This window comes from Bombina bombina, chromosome 5 (genome assembly GCF_027579735.1).
Source record: "Bombina bombina isolate aBomBom1 chromosome 5, aBomBom1.pri, whole genome shotgun sequence".
Classification (NCBI taxonomy): Eukaryota; Metazoa; Chordata; class Amphibia; order Anura; family Bombinatoridae; genus Bombina; species Bombina bombina.
Window position 1 is genome coordinate 1010636661 of NC_069503.1, and position 23970 is coordinate 1010660630.

Here is a 23970-nt window from a genome sequence, read left to right on the forward strand (position 1 = left end):
TCTTTCTCTTTCTACAGGAGGAGTGGCTTCCTCTCATACTATGTAAGCTGTCCTCCTGTGTAAGTTTTTTTCTGCTCCAGACTGTGCTAGGAGATTTTTCACAGGAATGGGAGGTCAGGGATTCTTTTTTCTCCGTCTCCAGTTTTTTTTTTTTAAAAAAGATGTTTCCTGTCGCTGTCTCTATTAAATATCATGACACGGTGCCTAAAGTAGTAGAGCATTTCTACTCTGGATAAGAGAACTATGATTCCTAGAAAGGATAGCTGTCCTTTTCAGGATCAATGGACTAAGCTGGAGGCTTACATAAAAGTTTGTATTGTCTCTGTGTCTAGTCCGGCATCTTATTGGTGCGATGCCTTTTCTGATTCTGATTGGGTAGAGACTCCTTTGGAGGAGATCCAGAACAGAATTAAGGCTCTTAAGGCAATTCTTTTATTTCTGATGCTATCATGCAAGTTTTTAAGCCGGAAGCCAATATATCTGGCTTTGCTGTGCTAGCCCGCGGAGCGTCGTGGCTATATTCATGGTCAGTGGATTTTTCCACTGAGCCCAAACTTCTGGTGCTTCCTTACAAGGGTAAGACCTTGTTCGGTCCTGATCTGACAGGAATATTTCTGATATTACGCATTAAGGGTCTTTTCTACCACAAGGCAAGATGAATAGACCTAAAAGAATTTGCCCCCAATCCGGGATCAGTCCAGGTGGGGGCGGAATCTCTCTGTTTGTCTTCTAACATGGATACAAGATATCCCAGATAGGCTGCGGACATAGTATCTCAGGTTTTCTACATAGAAGTCATACCTTTCTTTTAGAAACAGGTTCCTCCTCTCAATTTTATCTGCAGGCCAGATAACAGTGAGGCATTTTTGAAGTGCATTTGGGACCTCTCTTCCCTGGGATAGTTCCAGTTCCTGTAAGGGAACAAGGTCTAGAATTCTATTCATTCCTGTTCGTGGTTCCCGAAAAAGAGGGACTTTTTGTCCTAGGATAGATCTCAAAAAGTTTTCTCAGGGTACCATACTTCAAAATGGAATCTAGTGGTTCCATTCTTCCTTTGGTCCAAGAGGGTCAGTTCATGGCTACCATAGACCTGGAGGACATGTATCTTCAAGCTCCTGAGTTTTGCCTTTCTGTCAAACACTTTCAGTTTGTGGCTCTTCCCTTTGGCCTTGCCATAGCTCTCAGAGGGGGCTATGTTGCCAATGATCAGGATTCAGGGAATTACTGTGGTGCCCTTTCTGGATGTCATAAGGTTCAGGTGCCATCTTTTCAACAAGCAAACTGTCATACAGTGATCTTGTTGTTTTTCTTCATTCCACAGATGGAAGTGAATCTGAAGATGAGTTCCCTTGTTCCAGCTACAGGGGTAGTTTCTTAGAGACTATATTAGTTTCCCTATCTCTGAAAATATTTTTAACAGAGAACAGAAAATAGAGGATTCTTTCCTCTTGCCTTTTTTTGGCATTCTACTGTTTGGCCCTTCAATGGCTCAATGTATGGAGGTAATTGGTCTAATGGTTGCTTCATTGGAAATCATTCCTTTGCTTGATTTCATCTGAGAGTCTGCTGTTATGCATGTTTAGATAGTGGACCGGGGATCCTGTGGCTCCGTCTTGGAGGATAGATCTAGACTATCGACATGAGATTCTTCCCTGTGGTTCTGAGAGGGGAATTAGTGGTAGAGCACACTCTTACCTTTCGAGAGGTAGCGGGATCATTGCCCGCATTTTCCAGAATCTTTTGGTTGTCTCAGGTGCATCTGTCTGGGGGCACATGCTTCTGGAGACCTTCCTGAGTAATAGTGACCACAGTCGCTAGCCTGTTGGGTGGATGACTATGGACTTGGGAGGAGTCTGCTCTCCCCATAACCATTTTGGAGTTGAAAGCAATCTACAATGCTCTGATGGCTTGGCCTAAGTTGTCTTAACTGTTTTTTATGGTTCTGGTTGAACAATTTCATCTCAGTAGTTTACATTTACCACCTGGGAGGAACCTGGAGTTTCTTTGCCATGATTGGTGTGGATTGTTCAGTGGGCAGATGCTCATATTCATTGTTTATCCACTATTCACATTTCAGGAGTGAATACCGGGAGCGGACTTCTTGAGCAGTGAGATTTTTCATCCCGGGGATTGGGTGCTTTTCCCGGAGGTGTTCTCCAGGTTAACCCTCAAATGGGGGTGCTGGAGTTGGAGATGGCAGTACGCCAAGCTTCCAAGTTATGTTAAAGGTCAAGAGATCAGCAGGCTGCTCTCTAAAATACCCTGGTGTTTCCTTGGGATTTCAGTCTAACATCCCTGTTCCTCAGTTTGCTCTCCTTCCACGAGTCACTGTTCGTATTAAATGGGAGTGAGTATCACTATTTTTGATAGTTCCTGCATAGTTTCACTGGATCTGGTATACAGACCAAGCAGAGATGTTTTTCTTCCACCTTGGTGGTTGTTCCTGAGGAAGGACCTTCTAATTTAGGGTACTTTCTGTCATCCAACTTCATTTTCTTTGAAGCTTTTGGCTTGGAGATTTAATGCTTAGTTTTGTCTAAGCATGGTTTTTCTAAATCATTGAGACCATGATTCAGGTTCATAAGATATGGCGTAAATTCCCTGATTGGTGTGAATCCCACGACTACTCTTGGAAGTAGGGTCAAGATTCCTAAGGGTTTTGCCCTTTCTCCGGCAAGGTCTGGAGGATGGTCTGTCAGTCAATTTTCTGAAGGGTCATTTTTCTGCGTTATCCTTGTTTTACACAAGTATGTGGCTGATGTGCCAGACGTGTAATCTTTTTGTCCGACCCTGGTTAGTATCAGGCCTGTGTTTAAGTCTATTGGTCCTCTTGGAGCTTTAACCTTGGTTTTCAGGTTTTGTAGCAGGCTCAGTTTGAGCCATAGCATTCCATAGATTTTAAATTTTTATCTTTAAAATTTTATTTTTTTGCTATATTTTCTGTTCGGAGATTTTAGGTACTCTCGGCTTTACAGTATGATTCACCTTATCTTTCTTGCCTATAAGGTGGTCCTTCTTTAAGTTGGTTCTATTAGAAATATTAATCAGGAAATTGTTGTTCCTTCTCTATGTCCTAATCCTTCTTTTCATAAGGAACATTTGTTGCACAACTTGGATGTAGTGCGTGATCTTAAATTCCATCTACAGACGATTAATGATTTTCGTCAGTCTTCTGCCTTGTTTGTTTGTTTGTTTCTCTGGGAAACGTTAAGGTCAAAAACCTAATGCTACTTCTCTTTCTCTCTGGTTGTGAAGTATATTTCGTTTGGCGTATGAGACTCCTGGACAGCAGTCTCCTGAGAGGATTACAGCTCGTTCATGAGGACTGTTTTCCTTTTCTTGGGTTTTCAAGAATGAAGTTTCTGTGGAACAGATTTGCAAGGTTGCAACTTGATTTTCCTTACATTCTTTTTCCAAATTCTATAAATTTGATACTTTTGCTTTGGTTGAGGCTTCTTTTGGGAGAAAAGTTCTTCAAGTGGTGGTGCCTTCTGTTTAGGTTACCTGTCTTGTCCCTCCCTAATCATCTGTGTCCTCTAGCTTGGGTATTGGTTCCCAACAGTAATTGATGATGCCGTGGACTCACTATATCTTAGGAAAGAAAACATAATTTATGCTTACCTGATAAATTTATTTCTGGATATGGTGAGTCCACGGCCCCGCCCTTTTTTTTAAGACAGTTATTTTTTAACTAACACCTCTGTGTTTTCTTCTTTTTCCATTTCCCTTCGGCTGAATGACTAAGGGTTATGGGTAAGGGAAGTGACATTTAACAGCTTTGCTGTGGTGCTCTTTGCCTCCTCCTGTTGGCCAGGAGTGATATTCCCACTAGTAATTGATGATGCCGTGGACTTACCATATCCGGAAATAAATACATTTATCAGGTAAGCATCAATTATGTTTTTTTCACTAATAACCATTTTTCAATTTTCTTGAATTTATTTTCTCCACAGAAGCAGTGTCTTAGTAAAAAGAATGCTTCGTCCCATAGATGAAGAATTTGGCCCTCCTGCCTCAAAGCAAATGAAGGAAGGACACAAAAAAGGTACTGTAGCTTTGTCAACACTTCTTTAATGTTAATATAACAAGTAGATCACTTAAACACATTTATGTTATATATTTTTGTATATCTATCTATCTACAAAATCAAATGAATCCATTAAGCAATACATTTGCATCTTAAAAAATATTTTTTAAAAGCACTGTTTTGTTTAGTCTGTTTTGTATTTTTATGTTAGTGCCAATCTTTTTCATTATGTATCCCTATCTTTGTACCCAGCGCTACAGAATTTTGTGGTGCTATACAAATAGATGAAGATGATGATAATAATAATAATAATAATAAATAAGCGCTTTCACTGATCAAGCTATCTGTTTGTAAAATGTTCAGGTTTAGAATTACATCAGTTTTCAGAGTTGAAGAACAGAGGAAATAGGCAAAACAAATAATGACATTATATATATATATATATATTTTTAAATCCTCCATGTAAATAAACATTTTATGAATAATTACATTTTATATTTATTTTTTTAAATTAAAATTTAATTATAGCAAGGGGTTAAGATTAAGAAAATAACAATACAGTTTACGCCGGGGTTAGGTTCCAGAAGGAATGGTTGTAAATCAAAACCATTGTAAATTGAAACCCAGTTTATAATGTAAGTCAATGTGGAGTGAGGGAGATAGGTTCCAGGCCCCTCTCAAAATTGTCATAAGTAACACTTAATACATTATTTTTAAAGCTTTGAAATGAAGACTTTAAATGCTAAACAGCATTATAAACCTAATAAAATAATCACACAACACAGTATATATAATTAAACTAAGTTAAATGAATAAAAACATTTGCTAAACAGCATTATAAACCTAATAAAATAATCACACAACACAGATTTAACTTGCATTTCTCCAACATTGGTGTGTCCGGTCCACGGCGTCATCCTTACTTGTGGGATATTCTCTTCCCCAACAGCAAATGGCAAAGAGTCCCAGCAAAGCTGGTCACATGATCCCTCCTAGGCTCCGCCCACCCCAGTCATTCTCTTTGCCGTTGCACAGGCAACATCTCCACGGAGATGGTTAAGAGTTTTTTGGTGTTTAAATGTAGTTTTATTCTTCTATCAAGTGTTTGTTATTTTAAAATAGTGCTGGTATGTACTATTTACTCTGAAACAGAAAAGGATGAAGATTTCTGTTTGTAAGAGGAAGATGATTTTAGCAGACAGTAACTAAAATAGATTGCTGTTTCCACACAGGACTGTTGAGATGAAGTAACTTCAGTTGGGGGAAACAGTTAGCAGTCTTTTCTGCTTAAGGTATGACTAGCCATATTTCTAACAAGACCATGTAATGCTGGAAGGCTGTCATTTCCCCTCATGGGGACCGGTAAGCCATTTTCTTAGGTAAACATAAAAGAATAAAGGGCTTCAAAAAGGGCTTAAAAACTGGTAGACATTTTTCTGGGCTAAAACAATTGCTTTACTAGGCATATTATGCAGATTCTAACTAATTATTGGTATTATAATCTTGGGGAACGTTTAGAAAAACGGCAGGCACTGTGTTGGACACCTTTTTCAGATGGGGGCCTTTCTAGTTATAGACAGAGCCTCATTCTGGGACTGTATAGGGGTTAAATGTAAAAACGGCTCCGGTTCCGTTAATTTAAGGGTTAAAGCTCTGAAATTTGGTGTGCAATACTTTTAATGCTTTAAGACACTGTGGTGAAATTTTGGTGAATTTTGAACAATTCCTTCATACTTTTTCACATATTCAGTAATAAAGTGTTTTGAGTTTGAAATTTAAAGTGACAGTAACGGTTTTATTTTAAAACGTTTTTTCTGCTTTGTTGACAAGTTTAAGCCTGTTTAACATGTCTGTACCATCAGATAAGCTATGTTCTATATGTACGAAAGCCAATGTGTCTCCCCATTTAAATTTATGTGATAATTGTGCCATAGTGTCCAAACAAAGTAAGGACAGTAATGCGAATGACATTGCCCAAGATGATTCCTCAAATGAGAGGAGTAAACATGATACTACATCATCCCCTACTGTGTCTACACCAGTTATGCCCACACAGGAGGCCCCTAGTACATCTAGTGCGCCAATACTTATTACCATGCAACAATTAACGGCTGTAATGGATAACTCCATAGCAAATCTTTTATCCAAAATGCCTACTTATCAGAGAAAGCGCGATTGCTCTGTTTTAAACACTGAAGAGCAAGAGGACGCTGATGATAACTGTTCTGACATACCCTCACACCAATCTCAAGGGGCCATGAGGGAGGTTTTGTCTGATGGAGAAATTTCAGATTCAGGAAAAATTTCTCATCAAGCTGAACCTGATGTTGTGACATTTAAATTTAAATTAGAACATCTCCGCGCACTGCTTAAGGAGGTGTTATCTACTCTGGATGATTGTGACAATTTGGTCATTCCAGAGAAATTATGTAAGATGGACAAGTTCCTAGAGGTTCCGGTGCCCCCCGACGCTTTTCCTATACCCAAGCGGGTGGCGGACATAGTAAATAAAGAGTGGGAAAGGCCCGGCATACCTTTTGTCCCCCCCCCCTATATTTAAGAAATTATTTCCTATAGTCGACCCCAGAAAGGACTTATGGCAGACAGTCCCCAAGGTCGAGGGGGCGGTTTCTAAACAAACGCACTACTATTCCTATCGAAGATAGTTGTGCTTTCAAAGATCCTATGGATAAGAAATTAGAGGGTTTGCTTAAAAAGATTTTTGTACAGCAAGGTTACCTTCTACAACCAATTTCATGCATTGTTCCTGTCACTACGGCAGCGTGTTTCTGGTTCGAGGAACTAGAAAAATCGCTCAGTAAAGAATCTTCGTATGAGGAGGTTATGGACAGAGTTCAAGCACTTAAATTGGCTAACTCTTTTGTTTTAGATGCCGCTTTGCAATTAGCTAGATTAGCGGCGAAAAATTCAGGGTTTGCTGTCGTGGCGCGCAGAGTGCTTTGGCTAAAGTCTTGGTCAGCGGATGTGTCTTCCAAGACAAAATTGCTTAACATTCCTTTCAAAGGTAAAACATTATTTGGACCTGATTTGAAAGAGATTATTTCAGACATCACTGGGGGAAAGGGCCACGCCCTCCCACAGGATAGGTCTTTTAAGGCTAATAATAAGCCTAATTTTCGTCCCTTTCGCAGAAACGGACCAGTCTCTAATTCTGTATCCTCTAAGCAAGAGGGTAATACTTCACAACCCAAACCAGCCTGGAAACCAATGCAAGGCTGGAACAAGGGTAAGCAGGCCAAGAAGCCTACCACTGCTACCAAAACAGCATGAAGGGATAGCCCCCGATCCGGGACCGGATCTAGTGGGGGGCAGACTTTCTCTCTTTACTCAGGCTTGGGCAAGAGATGTTCAGGATCCTTGGGCGCTAGAAATAGTTTCTCAAGGTTATCTCCTGGAATTCAAGGAACTACCCCCAAGGGGAAGGTTCCACAGGTCTCAATTATCTTCAAACCAAATAAAGAGACAGGCATTCTTACATTGTGTAGAAGACCTGTTAAAGATGGGAGTGATACATCCAGTTCCAATAAGAGAACAAGGAATGGGATTTTATTCCAATCTGTTCATAGTTCCCAAAAAAGAGGGAACATTCAGACCAATTTTGGATCTAAAGATCCTAAACAAATTTCTCAGGGTACCATCGTTCAAAATGGAAACTATTCGAACGATCCTACCTACTATCCAGGAAAATCAATTTATGACTACCGTGGATTTAAAGGATGCGTACCTACATATTCCTATCCACAAGGAACATCATCAGTTCCTAAGGTTCGCTTTTCTGGACAAGCATTACCAGTTTGTGGCACTTCCATTTGGATTAGCCACTGCTCCAAGGATTTTCACAAAGGTACTAGGGTCCCTTCTAGCGGTTCTAAGACCAAGGGGCATTGCAGTAGTACCTTACTTGGACGACATCCTGATTCAAGCGTCGTCCCTGTCAAAAGCAAAGGCTCATACGGACATCGTCCTAGCCTTTCTCACATCTCACGGATGGAAGGTGAACAAAGAAAAAAGTTCTCTGTCCCCGTCAACAAGAGTTCCCTTCTTGGGAACAATAATAGATTCCTTAGAAATGAGGATTTTTCTGACAGAGGTCAGAAAATCAAAACTTCTAAGCTCTTGTCAAGTACTTCATTCTGTTCCTCGTCCTTCCATAGCACAGTACATGGAAGTAATAGGATTGATGGTTGCAACAATGGACATAGTTCCTTTTGCACAAATTCATCTAAGACCATTACAACTGTGCATGCTCAGACAGTGGAATGGGGATTATACAGACTTGTCTCCGACGATTCAAGTAGATCAAAAGACCAGAGATTCACTCCGTTGGTGGCTGACCCTGGACAATCTGTCACAGGGAATGAGCTTCCGCAGACCAGAGTGGGTCATTGTCACGACCGACGCCAGCCTAGTGGGCTGGGGCGCGGTCTGGGAATCCCTGAAAGCTCAGGGTCTATGGTCTCGGGAAGAGTCTCTTCTCCCGATAAACATTCTGGAACTGAGAGCGATATTCAATGCTCTCAGAGCTTGGCCTCAACTAGCAAAGGCCAAATTCATAAGGTTTCAGTCAGACAACATGACGACCGTTGCATATATCAATCATCAGGGGGGAACAAGGACTTCCCTGGCGATGAAAGAAGTGACCAAGATAATTCAATGGGCGGAGGATCACTCCTGCCACTTGTCTGCGATCCACATCCCAGGAGTGGAAAATTGGGAAGCGGATTTTCTGAGTCGTCAGACATTCCATCCGGGGGAGTGGGAACTCCATCCGGAAATCTTTGCCCAAATAACTCAATTATGGGGCATTCCAGACATGGATCTGATGGCGTCTCGTCAGAACTTCAAGGTTCCTTGCTACGGGTCCAGATCCAGGGATCCCAAGGCGACCCTAGTAGATGCACTAGTAGCACCTTGGACCTTCAACCTAGCTTATGTATTCCCACCGTTTCCTCTCATCCCCAGGCTGGTAGCCAGGATCAATCAGGAGAGGGCCTCGGTGATCTTGATAGCTCCTGCGTGGCCACGCAGGACTTGGTATGCAGACATGGTGAATATGTCATCGGCTCCACCATGGAAGCTACCTTTGAGACAGGACCTTCTTGTTCAGGGTCCATTCGAACATCCGAATCTGGTTTCCCTCCAACTGACGGCTTGGAGATTGAACGCTTGATTTTATCAAAGCGTGGGTTTTCAGATTCTGTAATAGATACTCTGATTAAGGCTAGAAAGCCTGTAACTAGAAAAATTTACCATAAAATATGGAAAAAATATATCTGTTGGTGTGAATCTAAAGGAATCCCATGGAACAAGATAAAAATTCCTAAGATTCTATCCTTTCTACAAGAAGGTTTGGAGAAAGGATTATCTGCAAGTTCTCTGAAGGGACAGATCTCTGCTTTATCTGTTTTACTTCACAAAAGACTGGCAGCTGTGCCAGATGTTCAAGCATTTGTTCAGGCTCTGGTTAGGATCAAGCCTGTTTACAGACCTTTGACTCCTCCCTGGAGTCTAAATCTAGTTCTTTCAGTTCTTCAAGAGGTTCCGTTTGAACCCTTACATTCCGTAGATATTAAGTTATTATCTTGGAAAGTTTTGTTTTTGGTTGTTTCTTCTGCTAGAAGAGTTTCAGAGTTATCTGCTCTGCAGTGTTCTCCGCCCTATCTGGTGTTCCATGCAGATAAGGTGGTTTTGCGTACTAAGCCTGGTTTTCTTCCGAAAGTTGTTTCCAACAAAATATTAACCAGGAGATAGTTGTACCTTCTTTGTGTCCGAATCCAGTTTCAAAGAAGGAACGTTTGTTATACAATTTGGACGTAGTCCGTGCTCTAAAATTCTATTTAGAGGCTACTAAAGATTTCAGACAAACATCTTCCTTGTTTGTTGTTTATTCTGGTAAAAGGAGAGGTCAAAAAGCGACTTCTACCTCTCTTTCCTTTTGGCTTAAAAGCATTATCCGATTGGCTTATGAGACTGCCGGACGGCAGCCTCCTGAAAGAATCACAGCTCACTCCACTAGGGCTTTGGCTTCCACATGGGCCTTCAAGAACGAGGCTTCTGTTGACCAGATATGTAAGGCAGCGACTTGGTCTTCACTGCACACTTTTGCCAAATTTTACAAATTTAATACTTTTGCTTCTTCGGAGGCTATTTTTGGGAGAAAGGTTTTGCAAGCCGTGGTGCCTTCCATTTAGGTGACCTGATTTGCTCCCTCCCTTCATCCGTGTCCTAAAGCTTTGGTATTGGTTCCCACAAGTAAGGATGACGCCGTGGACTGGACACACCAATTTTGGAGAAAACAGAATTTATGCTTACCTGATAAATTACTTTCTCCAACGGTGTGTCCGGTCCACGGCCCGCCCTGGTTTTTTAATCAGGTCTGATGAATTATTTTCTCTAACTACAGTCACCACGGTATCATATGGTTTCTCCTATATATATTTCCTCCTGTCCGTCGGTCGAATGACTGGGGTGGGCGGAGCCTAGGAGGGATCATGTGACCAGCTTTGCTGGGACTCTTTGCCATTTCCTGTTGGGGAAGAGAATATCCCACAAGTAAGGATGACGCCGTGGACCGGACACACCGTTGGAGAAAGTAATTTATCAGGTAAGCATAAATTCTGTTTTTTCTGCAAATAGTTCTTTCTATGCATTCCAATCTGGACTGATTTATAGACATGAAGATCTTTTTCCTTTGAAATCGGCTCTATAGCTCAGGTCTGGTTAAACTGATTAATTTCAGCTTGCTTGGCTTTGCTGCAACACAAGCGGACAGCTCCACCTACTGGCTATTTTAATAAATGCACTGCTTCTCAATGCTTTTCAATAGCAGTCACATGACTGGAAAAAAAGGTTGTTATTCTGAAACGGTGTAAATTGAACCGTTGTAAAATGAGGGCCACCTGTATATAAATCGTTATAAGGTTGTGTGAATTTGGGAAAGTTTACAACTGACGGTTAATGGTAACATGAAATGAAGACATTAAGCTAAGAGGCCTCTTTAGATGGGCGTGCTGTCCTTTTACCTTTGATAATAAATATTTTAAGTAGGCCTGTCTGAAAGAGAATTCTATTTTTTAGAAGCAGCCTGGGTAAAAGTCTGTAAATAGGGGGTAGACAATTCACAGATTATTAGTAGTGATGTGCAAGGCCAGCTCAAGACATTGTGCTGCCTGAGTCCAAGAATGAAATGATGCCCCTCTCCATAATAGTAAAATTACTGATTAGCATATGGACCGCCCCCTTACTAAGCCAATTCGCATACAACCAAAGCTTATATTATAGCACAATAAGGGCTAGATTAAGGGGCATATTTATGCCCTGTGTTTCCGGCGAGCCTTCAAGAGTTATGAAGCAGCGGTCTAAAGACCGCTGCTCCATAACCTGTCCGCCTGCTCTGAGGCGGCAGACAGACATCGCCAGAAATCAACCCGATCGAATACAAATGGGTTGATTGACACCCCCTGCTAGTGGCCAATTGGCTGTGAATCTGAAGGGGGTGGCATTGCACCAGCAGTTCACAAGAACTGCTGGTGCAATGATAAATGCTGAGAGCATATGCTGTCTGCATTTATCAATGTACAGCGGAAATGATCCACAATATTGGATAGACTGAAGCTTTTTGAACGTGTGGGGTAGTGCGCATATTACAAATTATAAAGTATAACGTTTGGCACAAGCGAAACCCAACGCGCGCTAACCAAATATCGTGACCATGTTAGCTGATTCTCCCCTTTGAAGTCAGTGGAGAGCACAGAAAATAAAACCTAACACCTATCACTCGTGCGCTGACCCGACAGGATTTATGAATATTTTACATTCCAATGTTCTTCACATACAGAACAATGCAATTATTATTGTTTATATATATATATATATATACCTATACCTATACATATGGTATGGAGCTTGAAGCCCTGTGTTTCTGGCAAGCCTTCAGGCTCGTCAGAAACACCAGTTATGAAGCAGTGGTCTAAAGACCGCTGCTCCATAACCTGTCGGCCTGCTCTGAGGAGTCAGACAGAGATCGCCGCAATTAAACCCGATCGAATTTGATTTGGTTGATTGACACCCCCCTGATAGTGGCCGATTGGCCGCAAATCTGCAGGGGGCGGCGTTACACCAGCAGTTCACAAGAGCTGACGGTGCAATGCTGAATGCGAAGAACATTTATCACTTGCACCCAAACTATAGCGCTCCACTCATGATCTAGCCCTTAGTGGGAATGAAGTTAGGGAAGTGATGTGCTTGTCCCACCTTGAATGTTGCCCCTGACTGGCTCTGTGTCTTTGTTCATAATACGGCCATGATTAGTCTGGATCCTTAAGTGCGTGACCCATGAAGTGCTGCCCACTGTCCAGGATGCGATCATATTGCTGTGACCCTGCACCTTCCTTCAAAAAAGGAGACGGAGGACAGAAGCGGCCTGGGTCAGGCAGTAACTGACTCAGTCATTGAAGTGCCGGCCCCCTGTCAAGTGCTGCCTGGGGATGCATGCAAAGAACATAAGTAAATGGCATTAAATACTGGTTGGGGCAACTGTTACATTTGTTTTTCTTGTTCTATGTAAAAAAACCTATGGAGTTGGAAAACTTACTATCTGTTATAAGAATAGAGTAGATAACTTATCATCTATGTTATAAAAATGGAGTAGAAAAACTATCCTCTATGTTATAAGAATGGAGTTTATTTATCAGCTGTTAATACAATAACGTTTACAAGGTAATGTGTGACCAAGAATTTTTTTTTTTCAGTTTCTGCATTGAATCAAATCACATCTAATAGGTCCTATCTCAGTTTATTTTATGCGCCATGGAGGTTACATGTAAAAGAGAATGTAAAAGTGTACAAAAAAATGAAAAGTAAATTGATAGAATGAAAACTGGTAACAAGATGTAGCACAGTATAATAGGAATACAACGGAAATTGTAAATATGACAGGTAGGCTGCTTTGTGGCGCAGGAAATCCAAGTTGATTTTTCACTTTATGGACCACAGTCTAAATCAATGTAATGGAAACATCTCTTTTGATTAGTCTTAGTATTTTGAAGGGTGAGAAATTCCACTTTAATGAGACAAGAAAGCTAAGAGGAAAATATTTCACAGAAGGAGTTTGCATTGCTGGACTGATAGCTTTTGTGTTATGTGCTGATTTACCATATTACAATAAGAACTGCTTAAAGGGACATGATACCCAGTTATTTTCATTTGTGATTCAGAGAAAGCAGGCCATTTTAAACAGCTTTACAATTTATTTCTATCATCTAATTTGTTTAGTTCTTTTAATATCCTTTGTTGAAAAGCATATCTAGATAGGTTCTGGAGCTGCTGATTGGTGGCTGCACATGTATGCCTCATGTGCCCTGTTTCTTCAATAAAAGATACTAAGTGAAAGAAGCAAAATTGATAATAGAAGTAAATTGGAAAGTTGTTTAAAATCGTATCTAAACAATCTATCTCCTACTGACAAGTTCTAAAAGAATGAAACAGGCTGTCTAGTGAGTGGTTTCTGTGTTGCTGCAATAGTCCTGTTAAGGGACCCCTGTGTTTAAACAGTATTTGAAGCAAAAAAACTGATATTTTGCATATCTAAATTGCATATCTTACCCAGAATCCTCCTGTGCATTGGTAACAATGTATGTGGAGTTTTACTAGGGAATCGCAAGCGGGGAACTTGCCTAGATGTGCTAATTTTCTATGCAAACATTTGTAATGATTAACTTTTGAGACATGGAGGATTTTAATCTCAGAATTTTATCTCCACCATAATTTTAATGAATTTTGATTCTATCTAAACAATGAAAGAGAGAATAATGGGTTTCATGTCCCTTTAAACCATTGGAATAAGGTTATCCTAAATATATGTACGTGCCTTGGATATTTAAGGATAGAAAAGGGCATGTTTAGTGTATGTCAGTAAGACTGTTCGTGATCATCCCCATTGTTGTCTAGCAGAGGATTATCAGGGCAAAATATTACTATTTATATGATTTTTTTATGTACTTGAAAGGTAAGTGCATGCGATATCCAGTGATGTATTTCCTGAGGTTCTACTATATAAAAGGGCAAAAGACTAAAGTAAAATAATAATATAAATACTAATAAAAATAATATCTATTATATATTCATGTTATATATTTATATTATCCCAATATCTATTATTTATATAGCACTTTATAAAAATGAAAGCTCCTTAATGCACAAGCCCCACCAGCTGATAAATAATAGCTGTTTTGATTACCCAACCTTAAAATACTAAAATTATTCATCTCATTTGTAATTAAAACATTTCAGTATTATATACAATACAAGCTAATACAGAGTGTGCTGTGTGGTCTCCTCCTCCCCTTTTCTACCCATCACATCTTCTGCACCCTCTCTTCCCCCTCCTCCTATTTACCCTACTCGCTGACGACCCTGCATCATCTTCCTCTTATTCTCTCTTGTTCTTTGTGAATATTGGTGCACTGTAACTCAAATGCTACAAGGACTCATCCTGATGCCTCTATGCCTTTACCCACTAGGAGGCATTCATTGGATACAAAGATTCAAAGACTTTTATTAGCATAAGTGTAGCAATTAATATTTAAAGTGAATGTATTTGTTAAAAAAAAATGATAACCCAAAATAATGGACTAGCAAGTAATATTGTATAGAAACTGTTACTCCTTGATTTTATTTCAAAATGTAACCTTATTATATTCACCACTGTCAATTCAACTTGCTTACGTTGTAGGTTTCATTTACCTAAATAAATAAAAAAGCATGCAAGTATTGCCCAGAAAACCAATTGAGCTATCTGCTTGATTACCACCCATTTGTAACACTTTTTTTTTAAACCAGCTTTATGTAAACCAGCACTATACATGTATGTGTATATATATATATCTGATACCGATTGTGATGCAGAATATGATAACAAAATGCACACCAGTTTTTTTCTCAAATTAAGGCCTAGATTTAGAGTTGGGCGGTAGCCGTGAAAACCAGCGTTAGAGGCTCCTAACGCTGGTTTTAGGCTACCTCCGGTATTTGGGGTCATTAAAAAAAGGGTCTAACGCTCACTTTTCAGCCGCGACTTTTCCATACCGCAGATCCCCTTACGTAAATTGCGTATCCTATCTTTTCAATGGGATTTTTCTAACTCCGGTATTTAGAGTCGTGTCTGAAGTGAGCGTTAGACATCCAACGACAAAACTCCAGCCGCAGGAAAAAAGTCAGTAGTTAAGAGCTTTCTGGGCTAACGCCGGTTCATAAAGCTCTTAACTACTGTACTCTTAAGTACACTAACACCCATAAACTACCTATGTACCCCTAAACCGAGGTCCCCCCACATCGCCGCCACTCGATTAAATTTTTTTAACCCCTAATCTGCCGACCGCCACCTACGTTATACTTATGTACCCCTAATCTGCTGCCCCTAACACCGCCGACCCCTATATTATATTTATTAACCCCTAACCTGCCCCCCACAACGTCGCAGCCAGCTACCTACAATAATTAACCCCTAATCTGCCGACCGCAAAGCGCCGCCACCTACGTTATACTTATGTACCCCTAATCTGCTGCCCCTAACACCGCCGACCCCTATATTATATTTATTAACCCCTAATCTGCTCCCCTCAACGTCGCCTCCACCTGCCTACACTTATTAACCCCTAATCTGCCGAGCGGACCGCACCGCTATTATTATAAAGTTATTAACCCCTAATCCGCCTCACTAACCCTATAATAAATAGTATTAACCCCTAATCTGCCCTCCCTAACATCGCCGACACCTAACTTCAATTATTAACCCCTAATCTGCCGACTGGAGCTCACCGCTATTCTAATAAATGTATTAACCCCTAAAGCTAAGTCTAACCCTAACACTAACACCCCCCTAAATTAAATATAATTTTAATCTAACGAAATTAATTAACTCTTATTAAACAAATTATTCCTATTTAAAGCTAAATACTTACCTGTAAAATAAATCCTAATATAGCTACAATATAAATTATAATTATATTATAGCTATTTTAGGATTAATATTTATTTTACAGGTAACTTTGTATTTATTTTAACCAGGTACAATAGCTATTAAATAGTTAAGAACTATTTAATAGCTAAAATAGTTAAAATAATTACAAAATTACCTGTAAAATAAATCCTAACCTAAGTTACAATTAAACCTAACACTACACTATCAATAAATTAATTAAATAAAATACCTATAATTATCTACAATTAAACCTAACACTACACTATCAATAAATAAATTAAATACAATACCTACAAATAACTACAATGAAATAAACTATCTAAAGTACAAAAAATAAAAAAGAACTAAGTTACAAAAAATAAAAAAATATTTACAAACATAAGAAAAATATTAAAACAATTTTAAACTAATTACACCTACTCTAAGCCCCCTAATAAAATAACAAAGCCCCCCAAAATAAAAAAATGCCCTACCCTATTCTAAATTACTAAATTTCAAAGCTCTTTTACCTTACCAGCCCTGAACAGGGCCCTTTGCGGGGCATGCCCCAAGAAGTTCAGCTCTTTTGCCTGGATCAGCCAATCGGATTGAACTTGATTCTGATTGGCTGATGGAATCAGCCAATCAGAATATTCCTACCTTAATTCCGATTGGCTGATAGAATCCTATCAGCCAATTGGAATTCGAGGGACGCCATCTTGGATGACGTCATTTAAAGGAACCGTCATTCGTCGTTCAGTCGTCGGCCAGGATGGATGTTCCGCGTCGGAGGTCTTCAGGATCCTGCCGCTCCGCTCCGGATGGATGACCATAGAAGATCCCGCTTGGATGAAGACTTCAATCGGATGGAAGACCTCTTCTGCCCCGCTTGGATGAAGACTTCAGCCGGATCATGGACCTCTTCAGCCCCCCGCTTGGGCTTGGATCAGGACATCGGAGGAGCTCTTCTGGATCGATCGGTGAACCTGGTATGGTGAAGATAAGGTAGGAAGATCTTCAGGGGCTTAGTGTTAGGTTTATTTAAGGGGGGGTTTGGGTTAGATTAGAGGTATGTGGGTGGTGGGTTGTAATGTTGGGGGGGGGTATTGTATGTTTTTTTTTTACAGGCAAAAGAGCTGAACTTCTTGGGGCATGCCCCGCAAAGGGCCCTGTTCAGGGCTGGTAAGGTAAAAGAGCTTTGAACTTTAGTAATTTAGAATAGGGTAGGGCATTTTTTTATTTTGTGGGGCTTTGTTATTTTATTAGGGGGCTTAGAGTAGGTGTAATTAGTTTAAAATTGTTGTAATATTTTTCTTATGTTTGTAAATATTTTTTTATTTTTTGTAACTTAGTTCTTTTTTATTTTTTGTACTTTAGATAGTTTATTTCATTGTAGTTATTTGTAGGTATTGTATTTAATTTATTTATTGATAGTGTAGTGTTAGGTTTAATTGTAGATAATTATAGGTATTTTATTTAATTAATTTATTGATAGTGTAGTGTTAGGTTTAATTGTAACTTAGGTTAGGATTTATTTTACAGGTAATTTTGTAATTATTTTAACTATTTTAGCTATTAAATATTTCTTAACTATTTAATAGCTATTGTACCTGGTTAAAATAAATACAAAGTTACCTGTAAAATAAATATTAATCCTAAAATAGCTATAATATAATTATAATTTATATTGTAGCTATATTAGGATTTATTTTACAGGTAAGTATTTAGCTTTAAATAGGAATAATTTATTTAATAAGAGTTAATTAATTTCGTTAGATTAAAATTATATTTAATTTAGGGGGGTGTTAGTGTTAGGGTTAGACTTAGCTTTAGGGGTTAATACATTTATTAGAATAGCGGTGAGCTCCAGTCGGCAGATTAGGGGTTAATAATTGAAGTTAGGTGTCGGCGATGTTAGGGAGGGCAGATTAGGGGTTAATACTATTTATTATAGGGTTAGTGAGGCGGATTAGGGGTTAATAACTTTATTATAGTAGCGCTCAGGTCCGGTCGGCAGATTAGGGGTTAATAAGTGTAGGCAGGTGGAGGCGACGTTGAGGGGGGCAGATTAGGGGTTAATAAATATAATATAGGAGTCGGCGATGTTAGGGCAGCAGATTAGGGGTACATAGGGATCATGTAAGTAGCGGCGGTTTACGGAGCGGCAGATTAGGGGTTAATAATAATAAGCAGGGGTCAGCGATAGCGGGGGCGGCAGATTAGGGGTTAATAAGTGTAAGGTTAGGGGTGTTTAGACTCGGGGTACATGTTAGAGTGTTAGGTGCAGACGTAGGAAGTGTTTCCGCATAGCAAACAATGGGGCTGCGTTAGGAGCTGAACGCGGCTTTTTTGCAGGTGTTAGGTTTTTTTTCAGCTCAAACAGCACCATTGTTTCCTATGGGGGAATCGTGCACGAGCACTTTTTTTAGGCTGGCCGCTTGCGTAAGCAACTATGGTATAGAGAGTTGAAGCTGCGTTAAATATGCTCTAGGCTCCTTTTTTGGAACCTAACGCAGCCTTTATGTGGACTCTCAATACCAGAGTTATTTTTATGGTGCGGCCAGAAAAAAGCCGGCGTTAGATTTTCGGGTCGTTACCGACAAAACTCTAAATCTAGCCGTAAGTGAAGTAGTAGTAAGAGGGATGTCAAACCTAGTGCCATACACATGTAGCACTTTTAAAATTAAAATAAAAAAACAGAAACAAACATTTCAACAATTAAACTTTGCAGCAGTTAAACACATAAGAAAAGAAAGAAATCTAAATTTAACAAAACAGAGCATTTGATTATTTTATTTTAGACTGTAATGTCCCTTTAGTAACTTTGTACATTACTTGAAATTCCTAAATAATCAGCATTTGAATTGAAATGTATATGTGTGTGTGTGTGTGAATAATATATCTATCTATCTATCTATCTATCTATCTATCTATCTATCTATCTATCTATCTATCTATCTATCTATCTATCTATATAATCATTGGCTCAAAAGATTTGTTCAGCTAGCACCCAGTAGTGTATTGCAGCTTTAAGCCCACCCTTCAACAAAGGACAAAGTCAATGTAATCATAAAAATAAACTGGAAAGCTGTTTAAAGCTGCATGCTCTATCTGAATTATGAAAGTTTACTTCTGACTTTACATCCATTTAAATGTAACTCTTTTTTCACTACCAGTTTCAGAACAGGTTTGCAACAGTTCTCTTACACGCAACATTATTATAAGAAGCTTTCATAATTTGTCTTTTGCCATTTTCTACAGAAGTGATTTACTAATACGTTTTACTGATTTTGTTCCATTCCTCTTTACTTGGTATTTTCCAGTTCTTCTTTATGTGAGAAAAGAAACTGATGAAGTATTTGATGCATTGATGTTAAAATATCCAACAGTGAAAGGACTATTGGAGGCTGTGAGTATATGATCTACCTGATTGATTTCATTCTCTTTAGATACTGCTTGTGCAATTCTAGACAAAGGTGCATTCACGTTTTTAAACTTCTGTTTTTAAACAATGTAACGTATCACAGCAACTTCACTTACCCTCTGACATAATGCATATAGAGGTACAGCATATCCTGTGGGTTTTTGTAACTTCTGTAATTGAAAACTAATGAGTATGTTTTCTTAAAGGTACATTAAACCCAAATCCATTCTTTATAGTTCAGATAGAGCATATGATTTTATACAACTGTCCAATTTATTTCTAGGCTTTTCTTCAGTCTCTTGGTATCCTTTATTGAAGATGTACTGGTGGAACAAATTAATTTCATGTAACTGTATATGCTACATTCATTTATAAATTGTGTTATAAACACACATGCTTCAATCACAGATAACTCATTTCTGATCAGAGATGCTAAGAGACACACAAAAACCCTTGGAGGGCCCAATGTGGCCCTTTGATCTGTAGTTTGGTGGCCCTGAAATGCATCAATCACTAAAGTGATTTATTACTTTAAAAACATATCTATTGCAACATAATTTTCTGAGTATAATTTATCACTGGCTGAAGTCTGTCAATCATTTTCCTCCTCTCTCCATTTTTGGCTTCAACTAGTGCTGCCAAACCCCCATTATTTGGCCAAACGTTTTAACAGTCTCCCAGCCTTCCTTATTTATTTGCTCTTAGAACATTTCTCTACCTTATTTTTTACTACATGTAAAATCTTCATTTCAAACATTTATTATTGTACTCTTGTACTCTGATTGGGGTGTATTTGACCATTTAATCACTTTACTCTCACTGCGCCTTTAGGGATTTGCAGAAAGTTGTTGAATGAAGATGATTTTTATGAAGAATTTGCTGTTCCAAACTGTATCAAATTGTAAAATAAAGTGTGTTTTTAGTAACTACTGTTAAATTGATCAATTTCCTATTTTAAATAGGTTGATTCCTTAGTCTTCACATGTCTGTGCTTGCACCTGACTTCTAATCATCTAGGAGTTGCCAAAGCTTTTCATTAACTGCAAAAATAATATTTTACCCAGCAACCTACATGATGAGATAAAGGTGTTTCTTAATTTAGATGCTCTTTAGAGTGTCCTATTAATTTAATTCTGTGAATAATAGGAATTGATTCACTTTGATACAATTCTTCTTATTATATATCTGCTGTGTAGAGAACGTCCTATTGGTATTTTTTGCCGTCCTGGGTGAGATAACTATTCATTGCAGTAAGCTGTAAGAAATAGGATATTTGTAAGCAATTTGTAACTTTATCTGGTTTCCAATTTCAATCAGGTTTTTCGTAAAGTTGTTTGCAATCTCTTTAATTTAACCTACAACTTCTATGTCTCATAAGGTTAAAAACATCTCAGATATTAAGGATTAGTCTGTTACCAATTTGCTGATCAAACTTGTTAACTTGACAAGAATAATTAATGTTACTAGGTTATGACTCAAAAACAAATTAGTATTTGCTAAATCTACAGTACGTCCATAAGGAAATATCTTGAACATTTTGAGTTGATTTTATGGTTCTCTCTGAGGAATTACCTCCAATAATATAAATTTCTGTACAAATTCCTGTGCACCATAAAATATATGTTTAATTGATTATACATAATTTAAATGTATGTGATTTATAAATTCACTAGAGCTGTATAGACTGATCATTTTACAAATACTGTGTTTATTAGTTGTTTCACAGGTAGGTGGCAGCACAATTCTAAGAAATATATCTAAAAAAAATGTTCTGCAACATTGTGCAAAGATAAGGCTTACAAGTAGATAAATATAAAAGGCAGCACACAATATATTTATACGTTTATAAGTGCATGGGTAACATGCATAATCACAACAGCTGTATGTCTCTTATCAGACCAAGGCAGGTTCTGTCCTTGAAGTTGAAAGCTGGAATCTTTCTTCAAACCACATATAGAAATACAAACGTGTTTGTGGGTAGGGGGGGGGTTGGGGGGTTGAGCTATAAACATTCTGTTTACAGTGTAATGTACTGAAAATAAGCACTTGTTAAAACATTTCTGCAACATCTAACCACCTGCTTTGTCCATTTACAAGTAATTATCAGGAAACCTTGACTATAATAAAAGCACAGAGGAACTTTTTTTTATACTAAGGGGTAAATTTACTATCCCTGCAGGTGGGCAGGTTTGCAAATAGTGAACTTGTCCACCTGCAATCAACACTTTGTTTCATTGTAGGGTGAAATTTAACATCGCACAAGAGAATTCTTGTGCGATGCCACACCCTGTTCAGGCACAACCAATTGTCAATCACCCCAAAATGAGCGAGTGTTGGGGTGATTGATTATTTTGGCCACTTCTAAGGTGGTGGAGGGGAAAAAAAAGAAGCAGTTTTTGCTTCTTAAATATGTGGCAGCAGGCTCACTTATGCGAACCTGCTCCACATAGGTGAAAAAGCTTTGATAAATCTAGTCCTATATCTGAGAGGTAACTGTATGCCTACATGATAGCTATTTGATTAGGATACTGAATCCTGTCATATTTTATTACATAAGCAAACAAGAACAACATCACCTATATAAATCTATTTAAATTTGCCATATGCAAGCTTACACCTCTGTGCCATTCCAATGTATTAGATGCCATATAAATTAGAAAGTGTGATTTTCTTATGCTCTGTAAACATACAATGGCCTAGTCTCTTCATGGGGATTTCTGCACACCTACATGGAAGCAAAATATATACATGACCAATGTGAAAAGAAAATATGGCAGCTAATGTATTACTCTCACATCTTTGAATGCCTGTTTTTCAGTTTGCATATAACTTCATCACAAGTGTAATTAACAATTTTATATCATTTTATTGTATGTTTTCAATGGATTTAAAATGTATTGATGGAGTTTATGCAGTGCAAAGCCAGTTTCACACAATAGCCCCCATTTATCAAATAGCAGGCAATGCTACCACATTTCAAATTGCAAATGCAAGTGGCTGTGCTGTCCCCTGATCTTGCCAAAACAATTGCACAAAAGTAGAATTTGTATTTTGCAAATAATTCATTCTGAATATTGTAAACACTATTATTTATAACTAAGTTCAATAATTTAATTGTATGTACTACAGGCTGAATCATTAAAAGTGTTATTTTGACTTCTATGTTGATTTAAGAAATTCCGTCTTATACCATTATATGAGATCTGCAAATAATAAAGAGAAATAAAATTTACATTACAGTAAATTTTTATCAGATCCTGGTGGACAAAGTATGTTTGTTATTATGTTTTTGATGATCTGTTTATGTACAAATTAGGATGAACTTTAATGCTATTGGTGATTACAAAATATAAAGGCTTACTATACAGAGAACTATGATACAGAATTGTTGTAATAATCTATAGTGAGAATTGACTGAAAAAAATCACAACTGTGTTGAACCCCTTTCCGAAATGATTTGGACAGAACATACAATTTTAAATGATGTTCCAATTGACTTATTTTATTACATTTGTTTAATTCTCTTGTTATCCAGTGCTGAAGGAACAGCATTGCACTACTGGCAGCTAGCTGAACCCATCTAGTTAGCCAATCGCAAGAGACAAATGTATGCAGGCACCAATCAGCAAACAGCTCCCATTACTGTATGATATATGCATATTTTCTTTCATGTAATTAGCAAGAGTCCATGAGCTAGTGACGTATGGGATATACATTCCTACCAGGAGGGGCAAAGTTCCCAAACCTTAAAATGCCTATAAATACACCCCTCACCACACCCACAAATCAGTTTTACAAACTTTGCCTCCTATGGAGGTGGTGAAGTAAGTTTGTGCTAGATTCTACGTTGATATGCGCTCCGCAGCAGGTTGGAGCCCGGTTTTCCTCTCAGCGTGCAGTGAATGTCAGAGGGATGTGAGGAGAGTATTGCCTATTTGAATGCAATGATCTCCTTCTACGGGGTCTATTTCATAGGTTCTCTGTTATCGGTCGTAGAGATTAATCTCTTACCTCCCTTTTCAGATCGACGATATACTCATATATATTCCATTACCTCTGCTGATTTTCGTTTCAGTACTGGTTTGGCTTTCTACAACATGTAGATGAGTGTCCTGGGGTAAGTAAGTAAGCTTATTTTCTGTGACACTCTAAGCTATGGTTAGGCACTTTTTTATAAAGTTCTAAATATATGTATTCAAACATTTATTTGCCTTGACTCAGGATGTTCAACATTCCTTATTTTCAGACAGTCAGTTTCATATTTGGGATAATGCATTTGAATCAATCATTTTTTCTTACCTTAAAAAATTTGACTTTTTCCCTGTGGGCTGTTAGGCTCGCGGGGGCTGAAAATGCTTCATTTTATTGCGTCATTCTTGGCGTGGACTTTTTTGGCGCAAAATTATTTAATTTTTTTTGTTTCCGGTGTCATACGTGTCGCCGGAAGTTGCGTCATTTTTTGACGTTTTTTTGCGTCAAAAGTGTCGGCGTTCCGGATGTGGCGTCATTTTTGGCGCCAAAAGCATTTAGGCGCCAAAT

General features: G+C 38.5%; 1 protein-coding gene across 1 annotated transcript in view; it reads left to right on the top strand.

Moving 5' to 3' along the window:
- GRHL2 (grainyhead like transcription factor 2) overlaps positions 1–23970 on the top strand; it is a 213445-nt gene that overhangs the window by 162101 nt on the left and 27374 nt on the right. The window contains exons 13-14 of the mRNA XM_053715256.1: positions 3954–4045; positions 19331–19416. Of these exons, the coding sequence (XP_053571231.1) occupies positions 3954–4045; positions 19331–19416 (178 nt within the window). The remainder of the gene's footprint in view (positions 1–3953; positions 4046–19330; positions 19417–23970) is intronic.